Below are 23,463 nucleotides of genomic sequence, written 5' to 3'. Positions count from 1 at the left end.
CCTGCCTCCAAAATTAGTGACTGTTTGCTCCAACATTCAAAGGTGCCTCGTCCATCTGTATAAATAACAGTACACAAATCGATGACTAACTAATCAACTGTTACTCAAAAACATTTTAGAATAACAGTGTTTTAACCATTAAAAAGGTGACTGGTCCAAAATATCTCTATCCACAGTTAGGAGGGCTCTGTTTCACTGCCTGTATTTGCAAATGAGCACACTGACATTGTGGAGGAATGTTCTCCAGCCAGGTGACACACAAATACAACTTTAGCTCATTAGATGCAAGAGGAAAAACTGTTGGCATTAAGAGCAAGGAAAAATCAGTGAACACATAATCTGAACACAGAAGTCAAAGTTTAGGAATAGCCATCATAAAGCTATGACATTAATTAGAGGATGGAAGTCTGCACTTGCAAGAGTTTTGCACGTCTGCAGAGTGAACTCTCCTACTTTCAATCTGAAATTTCACATTATCAAAATAAAGTAAATAAAGTGAACTACATCTTGGAAAGACTAACTATTTAAAAAAAAAACCTGTGCTAAACTTAATTTGGTCAAATCACCTCCAAAATCATCCTGTACTTGACAGTGTGACAGACAAAGTTAAGAATTTGTATAATTTCTTGTGTTTCCAGAGTGCTATTGAGTCCCTGTTTGGGGCATCAATGACCGGAATAGCCTACTCTCTTTTTGCTGGTCAGCCCCTTACCATTCTGGGCAGCACTGGGCCTGTTCTTGTCTTCGAAAAGATCCTCTTCAAGTTCTGCAAGTATGTCATTCCCCTTTTCTAATTTCGCGAAATTACTGCAGAATATTTTCATGTTGACAGTGGATGTGTACTGATGTGCATGCACTTTGTGCTTCAGTTGGGATGTCAGATCTAATTACCTCTCCTTTCTCTGTGGTGTGTGTGTGCATGTTGGGTATCCTCTCTCTCAGGGAGTATGGCCTCTCCTACCTCTCCCTGAGGGCCTGTATTGGCCTGTGGACAGCCTTCTTCTGTCTGCTGCTGGTGGCCACGGATGCAAGCTCACTTGTCTGTTACATCACACGCTTCACTGAAGAAGCCTTCGCTGCCCTGATCTGCATTATCTTCATCTACGAAGCCCTAGAGAAGCTGTTCCACCTGGGGGTGCACTACCCCATCAATAAAAACAACAACCTGCAGAAACTTACACAGTACTGGTGTGTGTGCTTTGGATCATTTTATACACACTGAGGGCCCCCAACAAAACCTTTCAAAAACCTGAAGGCCTACTCTGTTTTAGTCATCAGTATCTGTGCTCTAATCCTCACTAATTGCTCATTTTTATGTGACCCTACATGGAATGAAAATGTAGTTTTATCAAAGGGAGACATACTGGAGCTCTACATTTTTTGAAAATGGAAGTTTCTTCATGTGGATAAAAAAAATATTATTTGCTTTGAGTAACATCTACTGTTGCTGTTACTACTGCCATGTTGCAAATTACACTTAGGCTTTCAGAGTTCAACTCAATCCAGTGGAAAAAAAAACAACTAGTGAAGCTTATCATACACATACCACAGATGAAATTTAGCTCTGAAGGCAAAACTTGAAAGATTATCAACAAGTTTTTGGAGTAGTCTTGCAGGGTTAAAAGAAAATCCATGACACAAACTATGAGAAGTTCTGAAATCTGGGTGAGTTTGTATTGGATTGTCCAGTAATTTGTAGTGTAGTATTGTTTCAGAACTGTTACAGCTCCACCATTTGAAGTTGTTGTTTTCCCTATTGAAAGCTGCAGTGCTCTGTGGTTTTTTGGTGTCATTAGGCAAAAATTCCTTAGTTACCTTTCAGCATATTGCAATTGAACAGTTAGACAGAAAACAAGAATTCTACCCTCTTCTCGGGTGATGGGATGTTTTGGCTGCTAAACCATGTTTCCAGACATGTAGATGTTTTAAACACTCTAGACGTAGTCTTTTGATTTGTACTAAGAGGAGAGAGCTGCAGAATGAAGCTGTGTTTCTGCTTTAGTACTAGATTCATTGTATGCTAGACTTTCAGACAGATGAAGAATCCCCTTCTAATTTTCTTGGTTACAGCCTTGTTATAATTGTCATTTTGGAGGGATTCCACATTAATTTAAGGAATAGGAATGTATGTATGTGATGTGAAGCCTGAGTTGCATTCATAATGTACCTAACATAGCACGTTTGCATTCACATGCTTCACAGTTTGCTGCATCATGAAACAACAGATGGTGCAGTGGTATAGTAGGCTCTGTCCATTTTTTGTAATGGGTTTTGCTTTACAGTGAATAATCCCATGTTTTTCAGGAGCATTATGCATTATCCTGGTGCATAAGCTGGCTAGTGGTAATATCAAGCCAAGAGCTCCTTGTCTGTTTTTCTGTTCTGGCATAGAGGACAGCAGGGCAGGGTAGCATTTATTTTTGGAGAATTCTAACAGAGAGCGTTCTTTCATGTTAAAAGCTGAATACTTGAGGAGTGTTTTTAAGTGCTGCGTATAGGAAATGTGTTTGGACTGGAGTGAACACCACATCCCTTGCCAGTGTTGATGCATGTGTTTTCCTGTCATTAGGTGTGTATGTGCAGAACCCAGGGACCCCAGCAATGAGACTTTAAGGTTCTGGGAGGAAAGGAACATCACAGCCTCCCAGGTCAACTGGACCACCCTCGAGGTCAAGGTAAGAAATCCTCGACATTTGCAGGGAAATCTGTCAAGCTTTAAAACACACTGACAAAACAGTCTCATCTACACTTCTAATGATAGACCAAGAATCCAAAGCAGATCAAGGTCTTTAGACTCTAGTCATGAAAAGGACACAGAAATATCTGCTACTTTCCAAACCTTCAGACTAAGCTTAAGAACAAAGTGCCTTGAAGTTGTGGATATGTTTGTTCACTTTGTGGCACAGTGTGGTGTCTCACTTAGCCCACACTTTGCTGTGTCAAGAAGCATCATAAGACGAGGGAGGGATTATGAACATGTGGGCAGGATTTCACAGGACTTAGCTGTGTACAATCAGCATGGAGATGCAGTGTGAAGAGTGGATTCTGTTACTGTCAGACGTGAATCAGTCATACAAGCGGTGGCAAACAGCATTACTCCTACACATACTTGTTAGATAGAAAATAAGTATTTTTGGAGGCAGGTTCACTTGAGGTCATAAAATGGATGAATCATGATACTTTAGTGTGGAGTGGACTGGAAATAAGACTTTGGTAATTCATCAGTTACATCTACACCCATCTATCTCCCCTGGTCACTTTGATCATTTTTTTCTCTATCATTGTCCTCATCATCATCATTATCGTCATCGTGGTGTCCTCTGGTGCCAGTAGGAGTGTGAGATGTTTCATGGGGAGTTTGAGGGCACGGCCTGTGGTCCCCATGGTCCCTACATCCCTGATGTCCTCTTCTGGTGTGTCGTCCTCTTCTTCTCCACTGTCTTCATGTCTGCATTCCTGAAAGAGTTCAAGACAAGCCGTTACTTTCCCACCAAGGTACGTTCCACACAGTACGTCAGTCTGATGCAATCATACACAACCAGATTATAATTTATCTGAGGAAATAAGTGTCAAAGTTCCTGATTGTCACTCTCATCAGGTGCATGTTTGCTGCAAAACTGAATCTGCTTCATGGTCCACTTAATTATTCTTTCACCAAGGGACTGAAATTAATTTGCCTGCAATGACTTTGCTTTTGTTTGGTTTGTGTCATTTTAGATTATGCTGCCATCTATTGGTTGTCTCAATTGATACACAAAACTCCTGCAATCTGTGTGGCCTTTCTGTCTTTTCAATTTCTATGGTTTATCATTGAGATGACACTCATGACATAATGTGTGGTGTGACACTGACACACTCAACTGTAGTACACAGACGCCACCTTGTGGTGTCAAGTTCTACACTGCAGCATGTGAATTTATGTTTTCCTGCAGGTGCGGGCCATCATCAGTGACTTTGCTGTCTTCATCACTATCCTCACCATGGTCCTCATAGACTATGCCTTGGGAATCCCATCACCTAAATTACAGGTCCCCAGCAAGTTCAAAGTAAGTCTAGATAGTCCCTCATATTGTTAATAAATCCAGATCCATTCTGTTAAACAAGGTTGTTGCTGTTAAGAAAAGTAAAAAAAAAAAGACAGTCAAAGTCAGTTAGACACAAAGTACATTTTCAAAGAATAAATCCTTAACCAAACTGATGAAGCTGCTTTAAAATCTGAATGAAAATTAACTTGCTGTCAAAGTATTACTTGAGATGGCTTTTTTCCCCTTATATTTATATATGTTTTTTCTGTGTAGCCAACCAGAGATGATCGTGGCTGGGTTATAAATCCTGTGGGGCCCAACCCCTGGTGGACCACTATCATCACCTTCATCCCAGCTCTGCTCTGTACCATCCTCATTTTCATGGACCAGCAGATCACTGCTGTCATCATCAACAGGAAGGAGCACAAACTGAAAGTAAAGATGTGCTGTTATCAATCAATCAAACTTTATTTATATAGCACCAAATCATAACAAAAATTATCTCATGACACTTTACATTTAGAGCTGATCTAGACCAGACTCTTAATAAGGTAGTTCAGAGACACCAAACAGAACTATTAGTACTCAGGTAAAACCTACACTGAATCCCACAGTTTTGGAATCTGGGTTGTTGTCCAATTAGGGACCTGACCTCAATTTCATAATATTATTAAATACATTTAAACAGTCTCCAAACACTGATATTCCTCATGTGTCTATTGCAGAAAGGCTGCGGATACCACCTGGACCTGTTTGTGGTTGGGGTGATGCTGGGCGTTTGCTCTGTCATGGGCCTGCCGTGGTTCGTGGCAGCCACGGTCCTCTCCATCTCGCACGTAAACAGTCTGAAGCTCGAGTCCGAGTGCTCGGCCCCTGGAGAGCAGCCTAAGTTCCTGGGGATCCGAGAACAGCGCTTCACTGGTCTGATGATCTTCACCCTGATGGGCTGCTCAGTGTTTATGACATCTGTGCTGAAGGTAGGGTCCAAATCCACATCTTAGTGGAACATTTTCTCTGACCCCCATGCATTTCACATATTTTTTTGTACTAACTTGCTTGTTTTTTTGCGTATTTTTTTTGTCTTCTAGTTTATCCCAATGCCTGTGCTGTATGGAGTGTTTCTGTACATGGGAGCTTCTTCACTCAGAGGCATTCAGGTCACATTTTAAGATATATTTTTTTCTCTAATTTATTTTAGATAGATGTATGTTGTGCTGTGTCATCAGTATAGAGAGGGATTATAAAGAGTCATACTCTCTGAGATTAAAGTGGCTAATTTACCACTTTAACAACTGTAACTTACAAAAAAACTAAAAATATTCCGCATAAAGTAAAAAAACACAGAATATTCATAATTTGCCTTTATTGATACAGGATGAAAGTTAAAGTAGGTAAAACATATCTGTGCAGTTCTTTGATCGTCTGAAGCTGTTTGGGATGCCAGCAAAACATCAGCCAGACTTCATCTACCTTCGCCACGTCCCGCTGAGGAAGGTACACCTGTTCACCATCGTTCAGCTCTCCTGCTTGGTCCTTCTGTGGATCATCAAGACCTCTAGAGCTGCCATCGTTTTCCCCATGATGGTAAATGCATTTATGACTTACATGTCTGTACGTAGGTAAACCCACTGGTCAATGTATATGTCTGACTCATCACCTTGTGCTGCTTCAGGTCTTGGCTCTAGTGTTCATTCGTAAACTGCTGGACTTCATTTTCACCAAAAGAGACCTGAGCTGGCTGGACGACCTGATGCCAGAGTGGAAGAAGAAGAAACTGGAAGATGCAGCACAAGAGGTGCAATAATACACCTCAGCTCAAACTTGATCCTGCATCAACATAATTAAAAGCCATATTTTATTACCTTAAAATCACCAACACTGCAGTAGCTAAATTTTAGCTGCTTCTTCTTTTTTTTTTTTACTCTTTCTTCAGGAAGAGCACAGTATTATAGCAGAGGAAGAGGGGATTGTTCAGGTGCCACTGGAGGGACATTACAAGTAAGTTTAGATCTTTATTGATACCTCAGGACTGATGGAACTGCATGTCTTTACAGACTTTAATAAAGCTAATTTATATCCATTATGTTATGGTGATTTCTAAGTTTGTTTTTACTTCTGCTGTGTTGTTTGAAGGAGTGACCCTGCCACAGTCAACATCACTGATGAGATGTCCAAAGGATCTTTTGGAAATGTGTGGAAGAGTGTCAACCCTGAGAGCACCAAGAGGGAGCCCAGCACTAAAAGGTCAGCCTGCTAATCCACACGTTTATATTGCATAGGTAGATGTTTATTATATAAATGTGTAGATATTTACATCATGTATTATTTTTCCAGGGAAATGAGAAGAATAATGTTTAGATTAGAGGGTTTATGTAAAAGCAGCCCTGCCCTCACAGATTTCCCACAGAGTAGACTAACATAGTATCTCCTGCTTGACTTTCTCATTCCACTCCACCCTTAAGCTCCCCCTCCTAACCCCTCAGAAGCTGAAATCCCAAAGGTAAGTTGTTCCTAGTCCCTGTCAGCATGAAGAGTCTTGTCCTGTGTCTAATGTCATAAAGCTGTTGCATGCAGTGATTTTTAAAAAGTACTGTAAGAAATTATATTTTGTGAAGAAATAAGTGAATCGGTAATAAACAGATGTTGGCAGTTTGACAAGACAGCATGGCCCAGATGTGCATCTGACAAGAACACATTTTATGAGTGCACTCCTGCACCTGCATGCTGTAAAAGGTGTAAAATTCGTAGCATTATATCTCGATTATGATTGGACTTGCAGTTTGCTTCAATGTGATCATCAAAGAAAGCTGATACTTGCATGCTGTGTGAATTGTGTTGATTTGTTGACGTCTGCATGCACAAAAAACACCTATTTTTAGTTTCCATCTTAAAACGTTTCTTTATGTTGTTTTTGCACATAGCTCCACTAGTGGGGAAAGGCGACACAAGCGGCGGAGGCATGAGAAGAGCTTGGACAGGGAGACAAGTTTGTGATGACACATACTGGTGGTGCCACTGTGCTGTCAATCTTTTAAAATAAATAATACCGTGCCACACTCAGCCACCTTTGTACTGTGCTACACTGTGTTTTTGTCATGTAAGTCTGTGTGCAAGTTGTGTAGAACAAATAAAAATTTGTTAGAAACAGTATTAACACGAGAAACTAAGACACATTTGTGTTCTTTTTCTATGTATATCAATGTTTGGAGATACCAGCAACAGAAGGAAGCCAGAGTTGTATGACTGCTGTGTCAGTGGGCCAATTACTTAAAATTTTAAAACATTTTTAAATCTAATTTATTTGTATTTTGTATGTTTTTTATATTTTTCCAACAATAGCAACTGCGAGTTGTGCTTTTAAAATCCTGCTACAGTAAAACACTGTGCAGTTTCTGACTGGTTGCACCTCACAATAAGAATCTTTCAGAGTAGGTATTTGCCAATACTAATCTATTCCACTGGTATCTAAAAGAGTTGGCTATATAGCGAAACTAGTCAATTTTTTGGAAGTATTTATATATTCTGTAACCTGTATATCTAAATGTTTTTGTGACAGTGACTACTCATATCACTCCACATTTTTCTCCATTGCTATTTTACAATAAAATGTATTTTCTTTAGTAAAGCATCTCCCCGTGAGTTTTTCACAGGACAGCTTACTGGAGAATTACATTTTAAATGGAGCATGGCAGCATAGTTTGGGTACTTGAAGTATCTCTAGCTACTTGGCCTTGGCTTTTAAAAATCAGCACATTTGCAAATGCAGAAATTTAGGGTGACTGTGTAGAAATCTCTATTTTCCGCCTGCATTCTCTTTGTCATCTTGTCAGTAAGTGTCATCCATGGACATGTGATCTCCTCTCCAAATGACCCTCAATGTGTTAGCATCTGAAGCTAATTGTTTTAACACCTGCACCTAGGATGAAACAGACTTTACTGTCTCTCTGCAGGAATGGTTACTTCTATAGATGCAATAATACCTTTTTTCTGGGAAGGGCAACATGTAATAAATGGTAAAGAGTCTTAACAATGTATAATACATAGTATATTTTATTCATGTAAAATCTTACTAATATATTACTAACATAAAGTCAGTGTTGAAGGCAGGTGTTTTTTGTTATAGATGTTCTTTTTCCATTGTCTACTTGATGGTTCTTAGTTGATTAGAAACTATTAATGGGTCAAAATTATATCAGTATTACATATTTTGACCACTCATGTGTGGAATTCTGCCTTAAATTTAGTAGTGATAGCTGTACACTTCTGTTTAATAATTTAAGTCACCTGTATAGAAAACTCAGTTCAGATCTGTTGTTTAATTGTGATTTGTTTCATGAGAATGAGTGAGTGGGTGCGAACATAAATAAAAAGTAATAAACTCTGCCTAAAAAATGAATGTTGTGTTTTATTGATGCCCAAAGTTAAAAGTCATTTCATCATTTCAATGGTTGTTACTAAAATATTTGACATGACAGGAAACGGACAGAAAAACAGACCATAAAACCCCAAGCTCTTCAACACACAGTGCACATTTTACTGCAAATTCAACCCCCACTGAGCTATTAAACAAGACTATCTCTGCATTACTGACGACACAACTCCAAAATATCCCAAAACCTGATTTCCATTCACATTTCACACAAAGCAGAAGGGTCCAAACATAAAATGTCTCACTAGGTAGCTTCAGCGCAGAGAGGATGTTCTTAGGTCTGTAGGATGTTTCTCCTTTTCCAAAATCTCCTCCACTATTGTTTAAATCCTACAAGCGTGACAAATAACAGATCCGACAGAGAACATGTGTAATGATAGAGATGATGTGCTGCATGTTTATATACCCATGTATGTAGCTGTGTGTGTTTGTTATGTTATGTATCATACCTTTTCCTGATATTACTGTAAAGCACTTTGTGAATTCTTTCTGTGAAGTGTTATATAAATAAACTTTACTTACTTACTAAAAAGATTTAATACACATATAGTGTTTAATGTGAGACCATGTTTAGATGTTTAGATAGTAACTGAAGGCCAACAAAAATAATAAGGAATTCTGGTTTGATGTCTATGCAGAACTGTTGCTGGAATTTATTTGTTCTTGTTGGCTGAAGTTGCATGAATGCCATTAAAACATTATACATCTCTAGAAGTAAATTAGAAACAAGGGAGAGAATTCACTTAGCATTTTGGCAAGAAACTCATCACATTCTTTTTCTTCACATAAATTAGGGAAGAAAAGGGGTTGTAAAACTCAATCAGTTTTCTATCAGAAACAATGATGGCATTGTTAATAGTAAATGTGAACATGACGGACATCACTAAATGTGTATTTTCCAGGAAGCAACACAGGCTTGTTTAAGAAAGTACAGTTTAGTCACTGAAATATAAGGTGCCCAAATACAGTATGTGCATGTGACCTTAACTCTGACTAAACAATGTATGGCAGCACCGATTTATATTTCACTTTATGATTAACTTGCACAGCTCTTCTATAGAAGTTGAAAGGTAAAACTACATCTTATTTGGCAATTAAACTTGGAAGTATTGGTCACACTACAAAACCTAGGATCAGAGGTAACTTTGTTGATTTTCAGGATATTCACTCAATATTTACACAACACAGGCCTGGACAATTAACCACTTTCCTGAACTTCAGTTTGCTGTCTCCATATAATCAGTACCTTGGGCTCTGCTTAAAGGATTGGCTGTCTCTACACACAGTTAGCAGAATAAGATCAAATGCCATCAATGTCCCTTACAAATTATTATAATTCTTCCCAGTGTGTCCAGTAGAAATCACTGGTAAACAGTTTAGAGAATGGGATAAACACATTTCCAGATTTATTTGGGACACACTGTGGTGCAACTCATAATGGGATATTGGAATTAAAGTGGATCAGTGCATTTTGTTTAATTTGTTTATGTACATACATTCAAATCTCTTGACAATATGTAGGACATTATATGAAGGCTATGTATAGCTCCTGAAGATTTTTTTTTTTTTTTTTTGTTGCAAGTCAAAATAAATTGAAAATGTATTAATTGTGTGACACATTAAGACATGGATGTAAATACAACTTAATTGCATGAACTTAATGTCAGCACTGACAACTCAGAATGTGGACATCTTAACAAAAATCAGTCATATTATAATAAAGCAGTCACGTTAAAACCTCGGAACGGAAAAGCTTTTAATGTCCATTTACTCATTATGTTCTTGATAAAGTAGGCACACTAAACAAAAACCACATAGATCTGCTCCAGTATGACTTGTTTTAATGCATAATAATAATAATAATAATAATAATTATAATGATGATGATGATGATGATGATTATTATTATTATTACTTGTATCCTTTTTAATGTAGGAGACCAATCTAATATACAGAGAGCAGATACAGTACAGTATACACTTTCTTCATTAGCAGGCCTCCGATTTAGTCATCTTAGCTTTTTTGAGGTGAGCCGCTCCCCTAATAGTCGGGGAGCCAAAGTCTCTAAAATGGGTTGAACCTGACATGGTCTGCCATACTTTTTATTTGTGTTTTTTTTTGTTAATTTTGATCCTAAGGACCAATAATTGGAGGGTCTGCTCTGCTGGAAATATCACGAAAAAACAAAATTGTGGCCTTATTAGTGTATGTACCCCCCATTTTTTGATATAAAATTTTGAAAATTTTCCTTCAGTCCTCAGTGGGCTGGGTAAGCTGTCAATAAAATGCATTCCACATGCAAAAAACAAATGTGGTGACAATCTTCAATGAAAAAATAATTTATAAAACACATTTCTGCATGATTTTGGCTCAATTTAATGCAAAAAAAATTAGGGGTTTTCTCACTTTTTTCCAATATTTTCAACATTACTTCCTTGGCAATCAAGTATTCCCCTAAGTTATGACATCAGCCAATATGCCATTCTTTTCACCAAATAATATACTCATTCCACAGAAAAAATTATAAAAATCCAACCAAAATCAATGGATCTATGATGATTTTTCTACTAGTTGGCAATACAGGCCCAGAACCTCAATAGAATAGAACCTCAATAAAAACACAAATAAAAAGGATGGCAGACCATGTCAGGTTCAACCCATTTTATTGAGCTTTTGATACTTTGGCTCCCTGACTATAAAGGTTTGGATGAAATCCGATGGATTTTAGAGGCCTTTTTTCTATCCTCACATCCGTATTAAAGTCACCCATAGCTGTATATGAAATTCTAGTTGGACTATGACATTTCTTTCTCTACTGTTCACTCAAACTTACATCAATTACAATTTATCTTAATTTTTTTTTTCCTCCCACATTGTTTTAGCAAATGCACGAGTATTGCATGAATAGTGTTCAGTCAAATTATAGAAGCAATTTAAATTTATAACTTCTTCCGTTTATGTTTTCAGTTAAGTAACTTTTATATCTTTAGGATTTAATAGGAAATGTTGGTTAGAGTTAATGTTTTTCAACGTTTATACTTAATATCAATTTAAATTAACAGTACATTGTTGGAATTTAAATCCAGTCAACTAGTTTAGTAACAGTTACTTGACAGGTTTTGAAAGATAAATCAAATGTTTTCATGTGTGATATTTCATTTTATTACATCAAATATTAATTAATATGCAAGTTTTCAACATAAAATTATGTGATAAACAACAACTAATAACAGAAATTTTCTGCAATTTTAAGCCCTATTATTTGTTTTATAACAATGTTCGTACATATTTATAGGTAATTTGATTGTTTTAATACATGTAAATATTCTTTATCAAACAGTAAAAAGTCAAAAAAAAAAAAAAAGAAAAAAAAAGAAAAATCTCATGTAAAGTTAGGGCAAAAAACTGTATTTTAATTATGGAAAATTACCATATTTTTATGAGTTGGTTATTTTCCGTTATGTGACAGTGTTTTTTCGGCACCCCTGCTGCTGGAATAATACTGTTTTTTTTTTGTTTGTTTGTTTTGTTTTGTTTTTCACAGTGCTGTTTCAGCCACATATATGCCCAGTGAAAATGCATTTTAGTACAATGCAAATGTATTCATATGTGTTCTACTGAGCATTAACATGTGTTTGATGGAGCAGAACATATGATGACTATTTGCCTATAAGTATTGTAATAGTGCAAAAAGTCAGGGGCGATGGATCGCATACAAACCAATAGGGTGTCAGAATGGTATCCATAACAAGAGAACAGCATTATCTGGCCCACTCAGTACAGTTCCATCTCTCCTCCTTCACCAGAGGAGCAGGATGAGCCCTTCTCCACATACTTTGAAGAGCAGTATATGGTTTATACTTCACATCCAACCACAATCGAATTCACTCTATCCGGATAGCACGATTTATCTGGATAGGTTTTTTCTATGAACGATGACAAGCCAGAATGGAAACAAGCCGAAATGAAATAGGAGTAACGAGGCTATTTTTAAAATGTAAGGAGTAGAAGTGAAAAGTCGGCTGAAAAATAATTAGTCCAGTAAAGTATAGATAGCCAAAATTTCTACTTAGGTAAGGTAACAAAGTATATGTACTTTGTTACTGGACACCACTTAGTCCATGGGCTAGGAAGGGTCCTCATGTACCCCCCCCCCCCCCCCCCCACAGCTTGACTTCTTTGTTATATTATTATACCTATAGGCCTACTCTGTCAGAAAAATGATGTTAACATGAGATTAACTGCTTCACACTATCCGTATTTGACCTGTGTAATATCGTTACGTCACCTAAGTATAGACGGGTAAACTAGGGGTAGGGGAAATAAAATTGATTATATTATACATTTCTATACTGAACCTCTAGACTAGTTATATGTCATTTTAAAGCTCTTGAACAACTCTATACAATAACACCATCAAAATGGGGATATTATCATTGATAAACAAATTCAGGTCAAAAGGTCATGTGTACTCCAGGGAAAGTCAAATTTTCACCTTTCTCATTTCAGAATACTGTTTTGGCAACAAAACCTAAATATATCTAACAGGGAATTCCAAATATTTTATTGCACAAACCTATAAGGTTTTTATGATAATTAGAGAAAATGGATATGCTACAGCAAGGGTGAAAAGTACTGACACGGATATACAGGGTGTCCCATAAGTCTCCATACATAGGAAAAATAAGCGTTTCTTGACATAAACCATTTTTATTTATATAATATGCTCTATATGACTGCCATTTTGTCAGGAACACATTTCAATGCGTGTCCTCCACTGCTGAAGAACTATAAAGAAGAAATATAAAGAAATACATGTTAGAACCATGGAATGTATTATGTCTCCTGTGTATGGAGACTTATGGGACACCCTGTATTTTTTATCCTCCTTCATCATGCCCGTCAGCTGAGTGGATTAGTAAGTTAGACACTCTACCTCCTGAGCGATGGCCATGGCCACTGTGCTCACTGGGACCTTCAACGCTGCAGAGATGTTTCTGTACTCTTCCCCAGATCTGTGCCTTGATATAATCCTGTCTGATGTCTACAGACAATTCCTTGGACTTCATGACTTGGTTTGTGCTATGACATGAACTGTCAACTATCAGACCTTATACACACAGGTGTGTCTTTACAAATCATGTCTAATCAAATTACCACAGATGGAAAAATCTGAAGCATGATAAGTGAATATTTATGTATATGCTATATTTTTGTTTCTCATTTTTAATTAATTTGCGAAAGTTTGCAAACTTTTTTCACCTTGTCACTATGAGGTATTGTGTAAAATTTTGAGGTTAAAAAAAAAAAAAAGCAAAACAAAAGAATTTGTTTTGTTTTGGAATAAGGCTATAACAAGAAAATATTAAAAAGAAAAATAAATAAAAGAAAACTTTCCAGATGCATGTGTGTATGCTTTCTATTGCTTTTAATTAACTTTATTTGGGTTTGATCTTACATCGTGCATCCATTTTTGGTATTCTTGATTTTATTTTATAACATGAGTTTTACATTTTTCACAATTTTCATAAATAAATAGTTTTTACACCTATTCTGCCTGTTTCATATATGATGCACTAAGGCAACATTTCTAGAAGGATTGATGCTCAAGTCAACCTTCTTCTTCCTCTTCTTTTTCTTCTTCTTCTTTAAACAATTTAAGCCATTTAACTATTTGAAACAGAAAAGTTTCTTCTTCAGAATGATAAAGTTTGACAGAAAAGATAAAACAGTTGAGTTTTATTTTCTATACTTTCTCTCCCTGGCCTTCATACAGTTTATCTTATCTTTAACAGAGCCACTGGTTTAGTAAGTTTGGTTTTGGACAGAACATATTGTTCTTCTTTGTGAAATTATCTGGTCACAATATGGCATGAAACAAAGAGTGATGCAGTTATTCAGAACAAAAAGTGATTGGACAAAGATATACGTAAAACCAGGATTGTCATTCATTCTTGTACTTCTAATTGTCCATTTGAAATTATTTGATAACGTTTCTTTTTTTCTCCATGTTTTATACAGATTTTGACCTTTTTGATGTTTTGTTTTCTGTTTTACTCTTTTATCTCTGGCATTTAAAAAAAAAAAAAAAAAAAAATAAAAGCAAAGTTGCTCTTTTCTCAAGTGAAAGACAGAGAATTAACATAAGATTGTTTGACTCTGTGGACGTTTTAAAAAAGCTGTAGGTTGTTCGAGTTAATTTTTTATGAATGCTATTGTTGTACCAGGAATGGACAGGAAGGGGAGGATAGGAACCTGACCAAAAACTGTGACTCCACTGAACATCTCCACCACCAAATAAATGGTGGTGGGTTTCAGAAAGTCTAAACCGCCCGCTCAGCCGGTCGACACGTGAGGTGGATGCCACAACAAGTCAACTGGGGTCTCAACTGGTCTGGGCTTCAGGACCCACAGTCATGCCTCAATGACAAGAAAAGGAATAGAATGAAACCCAAACTGATAAAAGTAAAGCTCCTCAAATTTATTTAATGCAATCAGTGAAGTGCACAGGTAGACACTAGGTGGTGCTCTAGCACCTGCTCCTTGCCCTGTGGACCAAGCAAGTTCCCTTTTGAAAGTTCTTTTTTTTTTTTTTTCTTTTTTAACCCTCTGGTATCCAGGTGTGCTTTTTAGGCGCACTTTGCACTTCATGTTAAAAAACTTCATATTTTTTTTTCACAATTTAAATAAGGTTAGAATTCAAAAGTTGTTCATTTGTGCATGATCTTTAAAATTCTGGCCACCAACTAAAATTTGCACATTGTAAACAAAAGAATATTACAAGACTGGCATCTGTCTCCTAAGTGTGCCTAAAACGCACTATTTCTTTTATTATAACCACTGTTTTTGATCCGAAAGCCATTAAGGCATAAATCCTTCTTTCACTGATATCTGGGCTTCATTTGAGAGGTGAGGGTCTAAATTAATTGAATAATGTTGTTAATGTTGGAGTAAATCATTGACATATGCCAGGCTGCAAAAATCAAATAATATGTATTCCAATAATAATAATAATAATAATAATAATAATAATAATAATAATAATAATAATAATAATAATAACAATAATAATAATAATAATAATAATATGTAGTATTTTGAAAAACAAAACAAAACAAAACATATTTTATGTTTTTTACATCAAAAAATGTAGTGACATCATGATGAAAAGAGATCATTTAAAGTGTTAAAAAAATCTAAAATGAATGATTATTTGATATGTATGATTAGGGCTGACTTTGATTTACAAAAATAAAATCAAATTAGAGTAGAAAAATAAATCAATATATAAGATTTAATAGTTTGATTTATAGGTGTGCTATTTTGGCACACTTGGTGACAGATGCTCGTATTTTTGAACATTTGACCTAGCTCCAAAAATAATAATGCAAATTAACCAGTGTTGGAGTTAATCATTGACGTATGCCAGGCTGCAAAAATCAAATAATATGTGATCCACTTTTTATGTAGTATATGAACAAAAAATTATTTTTTGTGCTTTTTGCATCCAAAAAAATGTTTTGTTTACATTACAAACACGGTATTTAAAGGGATAAAAAATGTGACAATTATTGAGTATTTGGTATTTTTATTTATGGCTCAAGTTGATGAAAGAGAAAAAAAGTGTAGAAGAATTAAAAACAAACTGTATGAAAATTTTTTTGACATTATTCCACCAGTGTGCCAAAATGACACACTTGGTGCTTAGTAAGGGCCTTGTTGGACGGGATACCGGAGGGTTCAGAGTGTTTGTGGCTCATGCCAACATAATCATCAATAAATACTGGACGATTAAAAGCGTGTAATAATGCCCCAGTTACTCCCCCTGCCCCCTCCTCTGCGCACAGCACAGCGGGTCTCCACAGATGTGTGTGTTGCCCACACACACCACCTCCCCTGCCCCAACCGCCAGGTAACACACAGAAATGAATCGAGTCAAGTGTTTGTTTTCTCCTTAAACCTCAGTTGCCAAACAGTAACTTGCATTTAAACTCTCTGTTGTGAAGTGGCCTGTCTCACACAGTACCACACAGCTGATCATACATTAGCCCACTGCCCACAATAAGCTATTTTAACAAACTAGAGGCCTGCCCAAATCAATGACGTGATGTAATGAGCACCACTAATGTCAGTAGTTTGTCATCACAGCATGTGAGTCTATCAGTATATTTGAGCTGAATATTTAGTATTGTGTAGGTTTACATTAGGCTACATAATTAACACTTGGAGTAATTTTATTTAAATGACAAACAGGCAATTCCCAATTGTCTTTAAAAAAAGGAAAAGAAGAAAAGAAAAGTTGGAAAGTTGTTGTAATGTAACCAAGGAGTCTTATTCATACTGTTGGTCTCTTTTAATATTGTTAAAATTGCACTGATTTTTCTTAAGAAATTTCAGTTTTTTCAGGGTATTCACATCTTTTTTGTTTGGATAGTTTATAAAAGTATTTTAATAATTTCGTGTTTGTTTGTGTTTTTTTTTTTTTACACTAAAACAAGGATAAAAATTTGGAGTTGTCATTATTATTCTGTTGTTATTTTACTGGTTCGACCCACAATCGGGCTGAATGTGAAACCTGAAAGAAAATGAGTTTGAGAGCCCTGGTTTAGGGCCTTTTAACTCAGATTTTAAAGTTGAACTGTCCCATCTTAAAAGCTGTCCACATTTATTTTATAACAAAAGTGATTTTGCAACATTAAATCAGGCATGAAGCTATACAGTAGGATACAGTCAGCTGATGAGGATTTTCATTCATCACAAGCACAGATATAGACTCATAATACTCCTCAAAAGTGCATTATTTGTACCAGATACTTGCTTCAGCTGAGTGTCTGGCTCACCCCTATTTATAAGCTAATTATATTATTTTGTACCAACCATAAGTTATTTCTATGTTGGTACAAAATGGTAATGCTGCACTCTTAACTCCTCAATTCAAATGAGACATTGTACACTTCTTTTGTCCTGATGGGAGAAAAAAAAACACAATTTTCTTATTTTGCAACCAATACACTGATCTATCATTGTAGCTGCCTAACTTGCTAAAAGTCCTTCAATGTGTGTTTATTCCAGAGAAATAAAACAACAGTGATTGACTGATCACAAAGTGCCCTTATTTTTCAGTGAGCACCTGCCCCCCAAAATGTCTGTGCACGCCACTGAATGCAATATGGTGTGTTTTGAACCTCAGATAATACAGAATATCACAGTATGCCAATACAGAAGACAAGTTAAATGATAAACCAAAATGATCAGCAGGTAGCAATGCTAAAGCGGGAAATATTCCTTTTAACAATAAATTAGGTACATTTTAATCAAAAACTAAAAAGGGCACTCAGTTAAAATTTAAATAAAATAGACTGAGGTTGTTGTCCTCCATATCTGAAGTTGTCATTGTCGTACGTGAGTTTGGCCATGATTTGAATATAAACTTTTGGGTCTTTTATGCTGTGAAATATCTGGTGTTAATTATCATTACAGCGCATTACTGCCACCTACTACTGGGGAGCGTGAATGGACGGCATTCCGCTTCATAAAAAATAAAGCACAGGATTTGTTTCTTAACATTATTTTTTTGTCCACGCAACAGCCCACGACCCACTGAAAACAAGTTTGCAATCTACTTTTGGGTCGCAATCTACCAGTTGAGAATCACTGTTCTAGACCACCCAAAAAGGGAGCGTGAAGTTGGTTCTGAGTTGGAACTGAGGAATGTGACACAGCTGGACAAACTGGTGAAAAAATTTCTGAAAAAGGATTCTGTTTCTGGAGAGATGCTGGACACACTGGGGACTGGGGTGGAGAGATGCACACTGAGGAAGGTAGAAGACCATCTTGGAAAATCCAGACCATCCTCTTCATCTCATTCTGGACTGAGAAGTACAAGATCCTTCATATCCTTCAGCTTGATGATTCTTGGACTGATGAGCACACCTTTATGTTTAGTCCCTTGATGATCAATAAAGTTAATCTCTATCTGTATCTGGTTTCACTCAGCGATGGCATTTCTACTGTCAAGAAATAAAGTCAGCAACTGTTTGTTTGCTTGGTTCATCAGTGTTATTCTAGCAGCTGATTGTACATCACTGCAGGCACAGAACAATGATGAAGCTGTTTTTAAATCTCCAGGATCAATGGTCAAATTTGTAAAGTGTTTCCAATATTCTGGCCCGACCAGTAGTTGTTTTCCAATTTGCATGTAAAAAAAAAAAAAAAAAAACACCTCAAAATTAAATACCAAAGGAGAAAATACATAATGGGAGTAAATTAAACATTACAAGACAGAAAAAGACCACCAAGAGTGAGTAGTTATTAATGACAAATAAATAACCACTATCAATCAGTGAAAACAGCATCTTATTATCTTACGTTTTGCTTGTTTTGCAGAAGTTTATCCATAGGTAGCTTTTTAAATATCTGTATGAAATATCTAAAAAACAAATTAAATGTTTTGACACTACAGGTTTTTGACACCATCCGGAAAAAAAAAGTTTTATTATTAGTAGTTAAAGTACAATCTGTTTTCTTTCAAGTTTGTTGCCAAATCACAGCTAATAGAGATTTTAATTTAGATTTTAATAATTCAACTTAAAGCAGCGTATGATGTTCGTCACAAATTTTTCAGCAAATCTTTAAAACCCGAGTGATAGCCTAAGCATCACGAATCCGTGATTACGCACCTGAATCACTTTGTAAAAACTGGTGATGAACGTCATACGCTGCTTTAAATTTAATCTGTTTTTGCTCTTGTGGGACTTTTCTCTTTTCTCATGTGAGTTTCACCATAGATTCCCTTTCTGCTGTGTGTTTGTAAAGAAAACACATGCCACAACCATTGAATGAAAAACTTTATTTTGCACAGCGGATCAATAATATGCAGTGAAAACTACCTCCTCTCTGTTTTTTTTTTTTTTTTTTTTTTACCTGAGTTGTGTTCTTGTTTTCACCTTAAATATATAGAAAATAATTTAGATTTGTAGAAAAAAAATTCCCTCAATTTTCCATTTCATTCTGATGCACCTTAAACACTGTGGAAGAGGAGTAGTTTTGTATCTTTGCATCACATTATTAAGAAATAAATAAATATAGTATTGACATTACGACATGCAAAGCAGTATGGCTTTTTCTATGTACTGTGTATGGCTTTCTGTGCAGCACAAAGGCAGTTCCAGAATTGCTTCTCATTGGTCCACTTGTCTTTTCTTACTGTAAAAAAAAAAGAAAATAAAAATGCATGAAACATAATGACAAAATACAGTTATTTATGCAAATGGAAGGTTAAAAACAACCTCCAGTGTTTATATCCTGGTTTATTAGCCAGACGTTACCTTTCCTCTGAAGGTTTCGAGGTCATGACCCAGAGTAAATATTCCTTGGCAGCCATGGAGTCCAGGACTTTGTTCACATCACTGGTGAAGCTCCCATCTACATGCCTCCTGCTGAACGACTCACCCGTCCTGTCCATTTCAGATCTGAGTATGTACACAGGCGCACAATGTAAACACTGCCTGCTACGGGTCAGTTACCCCACAATGTGGAAAGGTGCCATTTAGATTGGTTTGTTGGATCAACAGCCATCTGCAAATCACCAGGTTTGTTTCATCCAAGTGTCTTTTTGCAGGAGATAAATGACATTTTTATTGATTTGTGGTGTAGCTGCATGATTCATGTGAAGATGATCAGGAACACAATGATCCCACAGTGTCAATACAGATAAATCAACGCAATGAGAAGGTTTTGGTGATTTATTGTAGCACAAACACATTAGGGAAAACCAAGGAAAAGAAAAGAAAAGTGGCACGACAAGCAGTATATTAGCTCTTTCTGTCTGAATCACAGTCTGTCTCTGTCTCTCTGGTCAGACACAGGAGGTCATCATTAGGGTTTTATTTTTGTAGGAGAACAGAGGGCCTACGCTCTTCGGACTTGCCCAGACTTGAGCCTGGCCACAAAGTCTTTGACTGCCTGCTCCTTGAGGTAGGAGCTCACGTCGCTGGTGAAGGTTCCATCAGCGTGGCGTTTCTCTGGAACACTAAAAACAGAGACAAAACATTTCAACATGCACCCGAACGGAGACACAACGTGCATAATCACCCAAACAAAGCCTCCACTAACCCACTCCTCTTGTTGTTCATCAGCCACCGCACGAAATCCTGCGCCTTCCTCTCCTCCAGATATTTGCTGTAGTCGTTGGAGAAGGTTCCCTCTGAGTGTCTCTTCATGTTCGACAGGTCCCTCAGCTCGTCCAGTAATGTTCCCTCAGCCTCAAAACTGCCACAGGGAAAACACATTTTGACAGGTTTGTAACTTTAACTATAATCAATGCTGCAGCTGAGTCAGACACTGAAATTAATGCTTTTAATATCTTCCTGAGATCCTTTTTAACAATATTAAAATTGAGTTTTGGCTCCTCTCTCTTATTCCGGTGTTGTAGGCAATATGTAGTAGATTTTATATAGGATTATAATTTTTAGGTTTATCTACACATCACCAGCAAGTATTATAAGGAAGAATAAAGTCAGAATTAGTTTAAAATTTAGGATTCTTAAACAGAAGAGCTTGATTCACTTGACAGTATGGATGAATTAAATTTGACATTGTGTTGACATTTCCATGAGTCCTTCTGTGTTTTTAAGGGAATACAACTTTTTGTCTCCGTCTCCTAAATACAGAAGAGTGAATGGACCCCGTTATGTCTTTCAGCTCAGGTTTTACGCAGTAAAACTTGGATAATAAATAATACAGTGATGTTTTAGCCTGAAAATCATCAAATGTGGGATGATGTTAACATTTCCTGGTGTCTCTCTCCATAGAAATTTATAAAATAACCTTATACCTTTGTTGCAAATAAAAAAAAGTGGAGTTTATTATATTAGAATTATAACGAATGAAATCAGACTATGTGCTTCTATTGACTAAAACCTGCAAATTCATAGCATCAAATCACTTGTAGGGCCTGAAGATAAACCGTGCAATAATATTTTCTCAGTCAGTAAAGTATTTGATTACTTTTTTGCCAATGTAGAGTTGCTTCCTCTTTTTTACATTTATCTCATAATTACATTCATTTATAACAAAATCTGGGGTAGAATACACTGAAATGTGTCTATGTCATTGGAATATTGTATTTTATTATATTTAATTATTCTTTTCTAGTGTCTTTCTCCATTTAATTGTATCATCTTATAATATTTGATTTATCTGCATTGTCATTTGTTAAAATGAGTGATAACATATGCTGAGTCTTAACCCTCAAACATCTACCCAAACCTATCATGACGCTTAAATGATTCAGATAAAATACAGTTTCTCAGCTTTTCAGCAGCATCACATGTGTCTTATTTGGACGTTCAGAGGCAGAGGACATGGAAACATCATGTTTCATCAATGAAATAAAACCTGTGTAGTTGGATAAATGACAGTGTCGGGAGACACTTGTTTGCATGTTCAGTTAAAGAAGTATTTTTTAGAAAAAGTCAATTCTGCTGCCGTGTTTTGTTTGTGATGGAATAACCTTTGACCTTATTGTGTGCAAGAAAAATACAGGCAGGTAATGTTACAATAAATAGTAATATATCACTTAGGAAAGGTCAGATATAGAAAAAAAAATAATTTAGAGGTCTAAAATATCTAAGTATTGTATTGATTAAATTTGACATTGTGTTGACATTTTTGTGAATCTGTCTTTGTTGTTAAATTAATTACATTTTTTGGCTTTGCCTCCAAGATAAGAAATAAAAATTAGAAATATCAAAGAGTGAATGGACCACATTATGTGTTTCAGCTCAGGTCACACAGTAAATCTTAGATGATAATAAATACAGTGATGTTTTAGCTTGAAAATCATCAAATGTGGGATGATGTTAACATGTGTCTCTCTCCATACAAATTTGTAGAATAATTTTATTCCTTTGTTGCAAATAAAAAAAGGTGACTTTACCGTATTATGTATCAATGCCATGTTGAAATGACATTTAATTTTGGAGATACAAAGGCAAATAAAAAGTAATTTCTGTATTTCAGTTCAACCTACAATTCCTGTGGACTTTAACCCATAAAGACCCAGTGGTGATTTTGTGGCAGCTCCCAAATTAGTTTTTCTCTCTATTTAACCTTTCTTTAGTGATTTGTCACTATTTATTATAATATCATACTGTATTTTTGCATTTTTTTGGTGAAAATCTGGTAATTTCCTATATTTAATTCACTGATCATCTAAATGTTCATAAAAACTCAAAGTAAATTCAAATCTGGAAAAAAGATAGGGAAAAAAAAAGATTTTTTTTCAGCAAAATCTATCATTAACTGATTATGAACCAAGTGTTTATAATCCACTGTCACTGGTTCAACTCCATGGGTTTTACTGGTCAATCAATGTTGTAGAAGATAACAGTGTTTCCGCGTTTACAGTGAAACCTCTGAACATCCAAATGGGTCATATCTGATGACCATGAAAACATGACAAACTGTATTTTACACCAATTATTTACATGTGTTGATAAGATTAGTGGATCAACAGGTATTACAAATTTTAGTTCAACAGATGCTTTTGGTCAGCTGTGAATATTTGGGTCATTATGGGTTAAGGCTTGAAAGATGTCTGTACCTGGAGCTGTTGTCGGCCTCTTGCAGAGGAACCTGCCAGCTGTTCTGGAGAAAGCAGATGACCAGAAGGAGACCAGTCAGCGAATGGATGGATTTCATTGTTGCGACCTACACAGATACATACAAACATGTTTTAGACGTGATAAAAACACCAAAAATCTGAGGGAAAAGGTCTTTAGTAGGCTGGACTCACCTTTTCCTAGTGGAGCTGCTGTTAGATTAGATCCCCTGCTTGTCCCTAGTGTCCGTATATGGCAGTCCTGTCCCAATCTGTGTCTTAAATACAGTACGAGGAGGAGGAGGAGGAGGAGCCTGCTCAGGTGGGCCGACATGACCGCTCTGTGAAGTCCACCTGTTACTCTCAAGCCATTAGACACAGGCCCTGATCAACAAGCCGAGCATTTG

General features: G+C 36.3%; 2 protein-coding genes across 5 annotated transcripts in view; one reads left to right on the top strand and one right to left on the bottom strand.

Moving 5' to 3' along the window:
• The window catches only part of LOC115431355 (sodium-driven chloride bicarbonate exchanger-like), a 43,074-nt gene extending 34,653 nt beyond the window's left edge, over positions 1–8,421 (top strand). For 3 of the 4 annotated variants that reach the window (XM_030151655.1, XM_030151647.1, XM_030151667.1), the window contains 13 exons: positions 639–772; positions 943–1,188; positions 2,570–2,675; positions 3,334–3,495; positions 3,933–4,046; positions 4,299–4,460; positions 4,751–5,002; positions 5,114–5,182; positions 5,436–5,609; positions 5,698–5,820; positions 5,959–6,023; positions 6,159–6,269; positions 6,947–8,421. In XM_030151655.1, coding sequence (XP_030007515.1) covers positions 639–772; positions 943–1,188; positions 2,570–2,675; positions 3,334–3,495; positions 3,933–4,046; positions 4,299–4,460; positions 4,751–5,002; positions 5,114–5,182; positions 5,436–5,609; positions 5,698–5,820; positions 5,959–6,023; positions 6,159–6,269; positions 6,947–7,019 — 1,791 coding nt within the window. In that variant the 3' untranslated portion in view covers positions 7,020–8,421. Of the gene's footprint in view, positions 1–638; positions 773–942; positions 1,189–2,569; positions 2,676–3,333; positions 3,496–3,932; positions 4,047–4,298; positions 4,461–4,750; positions 5,003–5,113; positions 5,183–5,435; positions 5,610–5,697; positions 5,821–5,958; positions 6,024–6,158; positions 6,270–6,487; positions 6,526–6,946 lie in introns of all 4 variants that reach the window. The other variant, XM_030151676.1, reaches the window with a different exon arrangement.
• Positions 8,422–19,634: 11,213 nt separating this feature from the next.
• Positions 19,635–23,298, bottom strand: LOC115430303 (glucagon-1-like). Its single transcript, XM_030150249.1, has 6 exons — positions 23,252–23,298; positions 23,060–23,166; positions 20,569–20,724; positions 20,369–20,485; positions 19,782–19,925; positions 19,635–19,659 (listed from the first exon to the last, which is right to left on the bottom strand). The coding sequence occupies exons 2-6, from the start codon at positions 23,155–23,157 to the stop codon at positions 19,635–19,637; spliced, it is 540 nt and encodes a 179-aa protein (XP_030006109.1). The 5' UTR covers positions 23,158–23,166; positions 23,252–23,298.
• Between the last annotated feature and the right edge of the window lie 165 nt (positions 23,299–23,463).

The sequence above is a fragment of the Sphaeramia orbicularis genome, chromosome 2 (genome assembly GCF_902148855.1).
Source record: "Sphaeramia orbicularis chromosome 2, fSphaOr1.1, whole genome shotgun sequence".
NCBI classification, from domain to species: domain Eukaryota; kingdom Metazoa; phylum Chordata; class Actinopteri; order Kurtiformes; family Apogonidae; genus Sphaeramia; species Sphaeramia orbicularis.
This window is presented reverse-complemented; position numbering and strand designations above follow the sequence as displayed.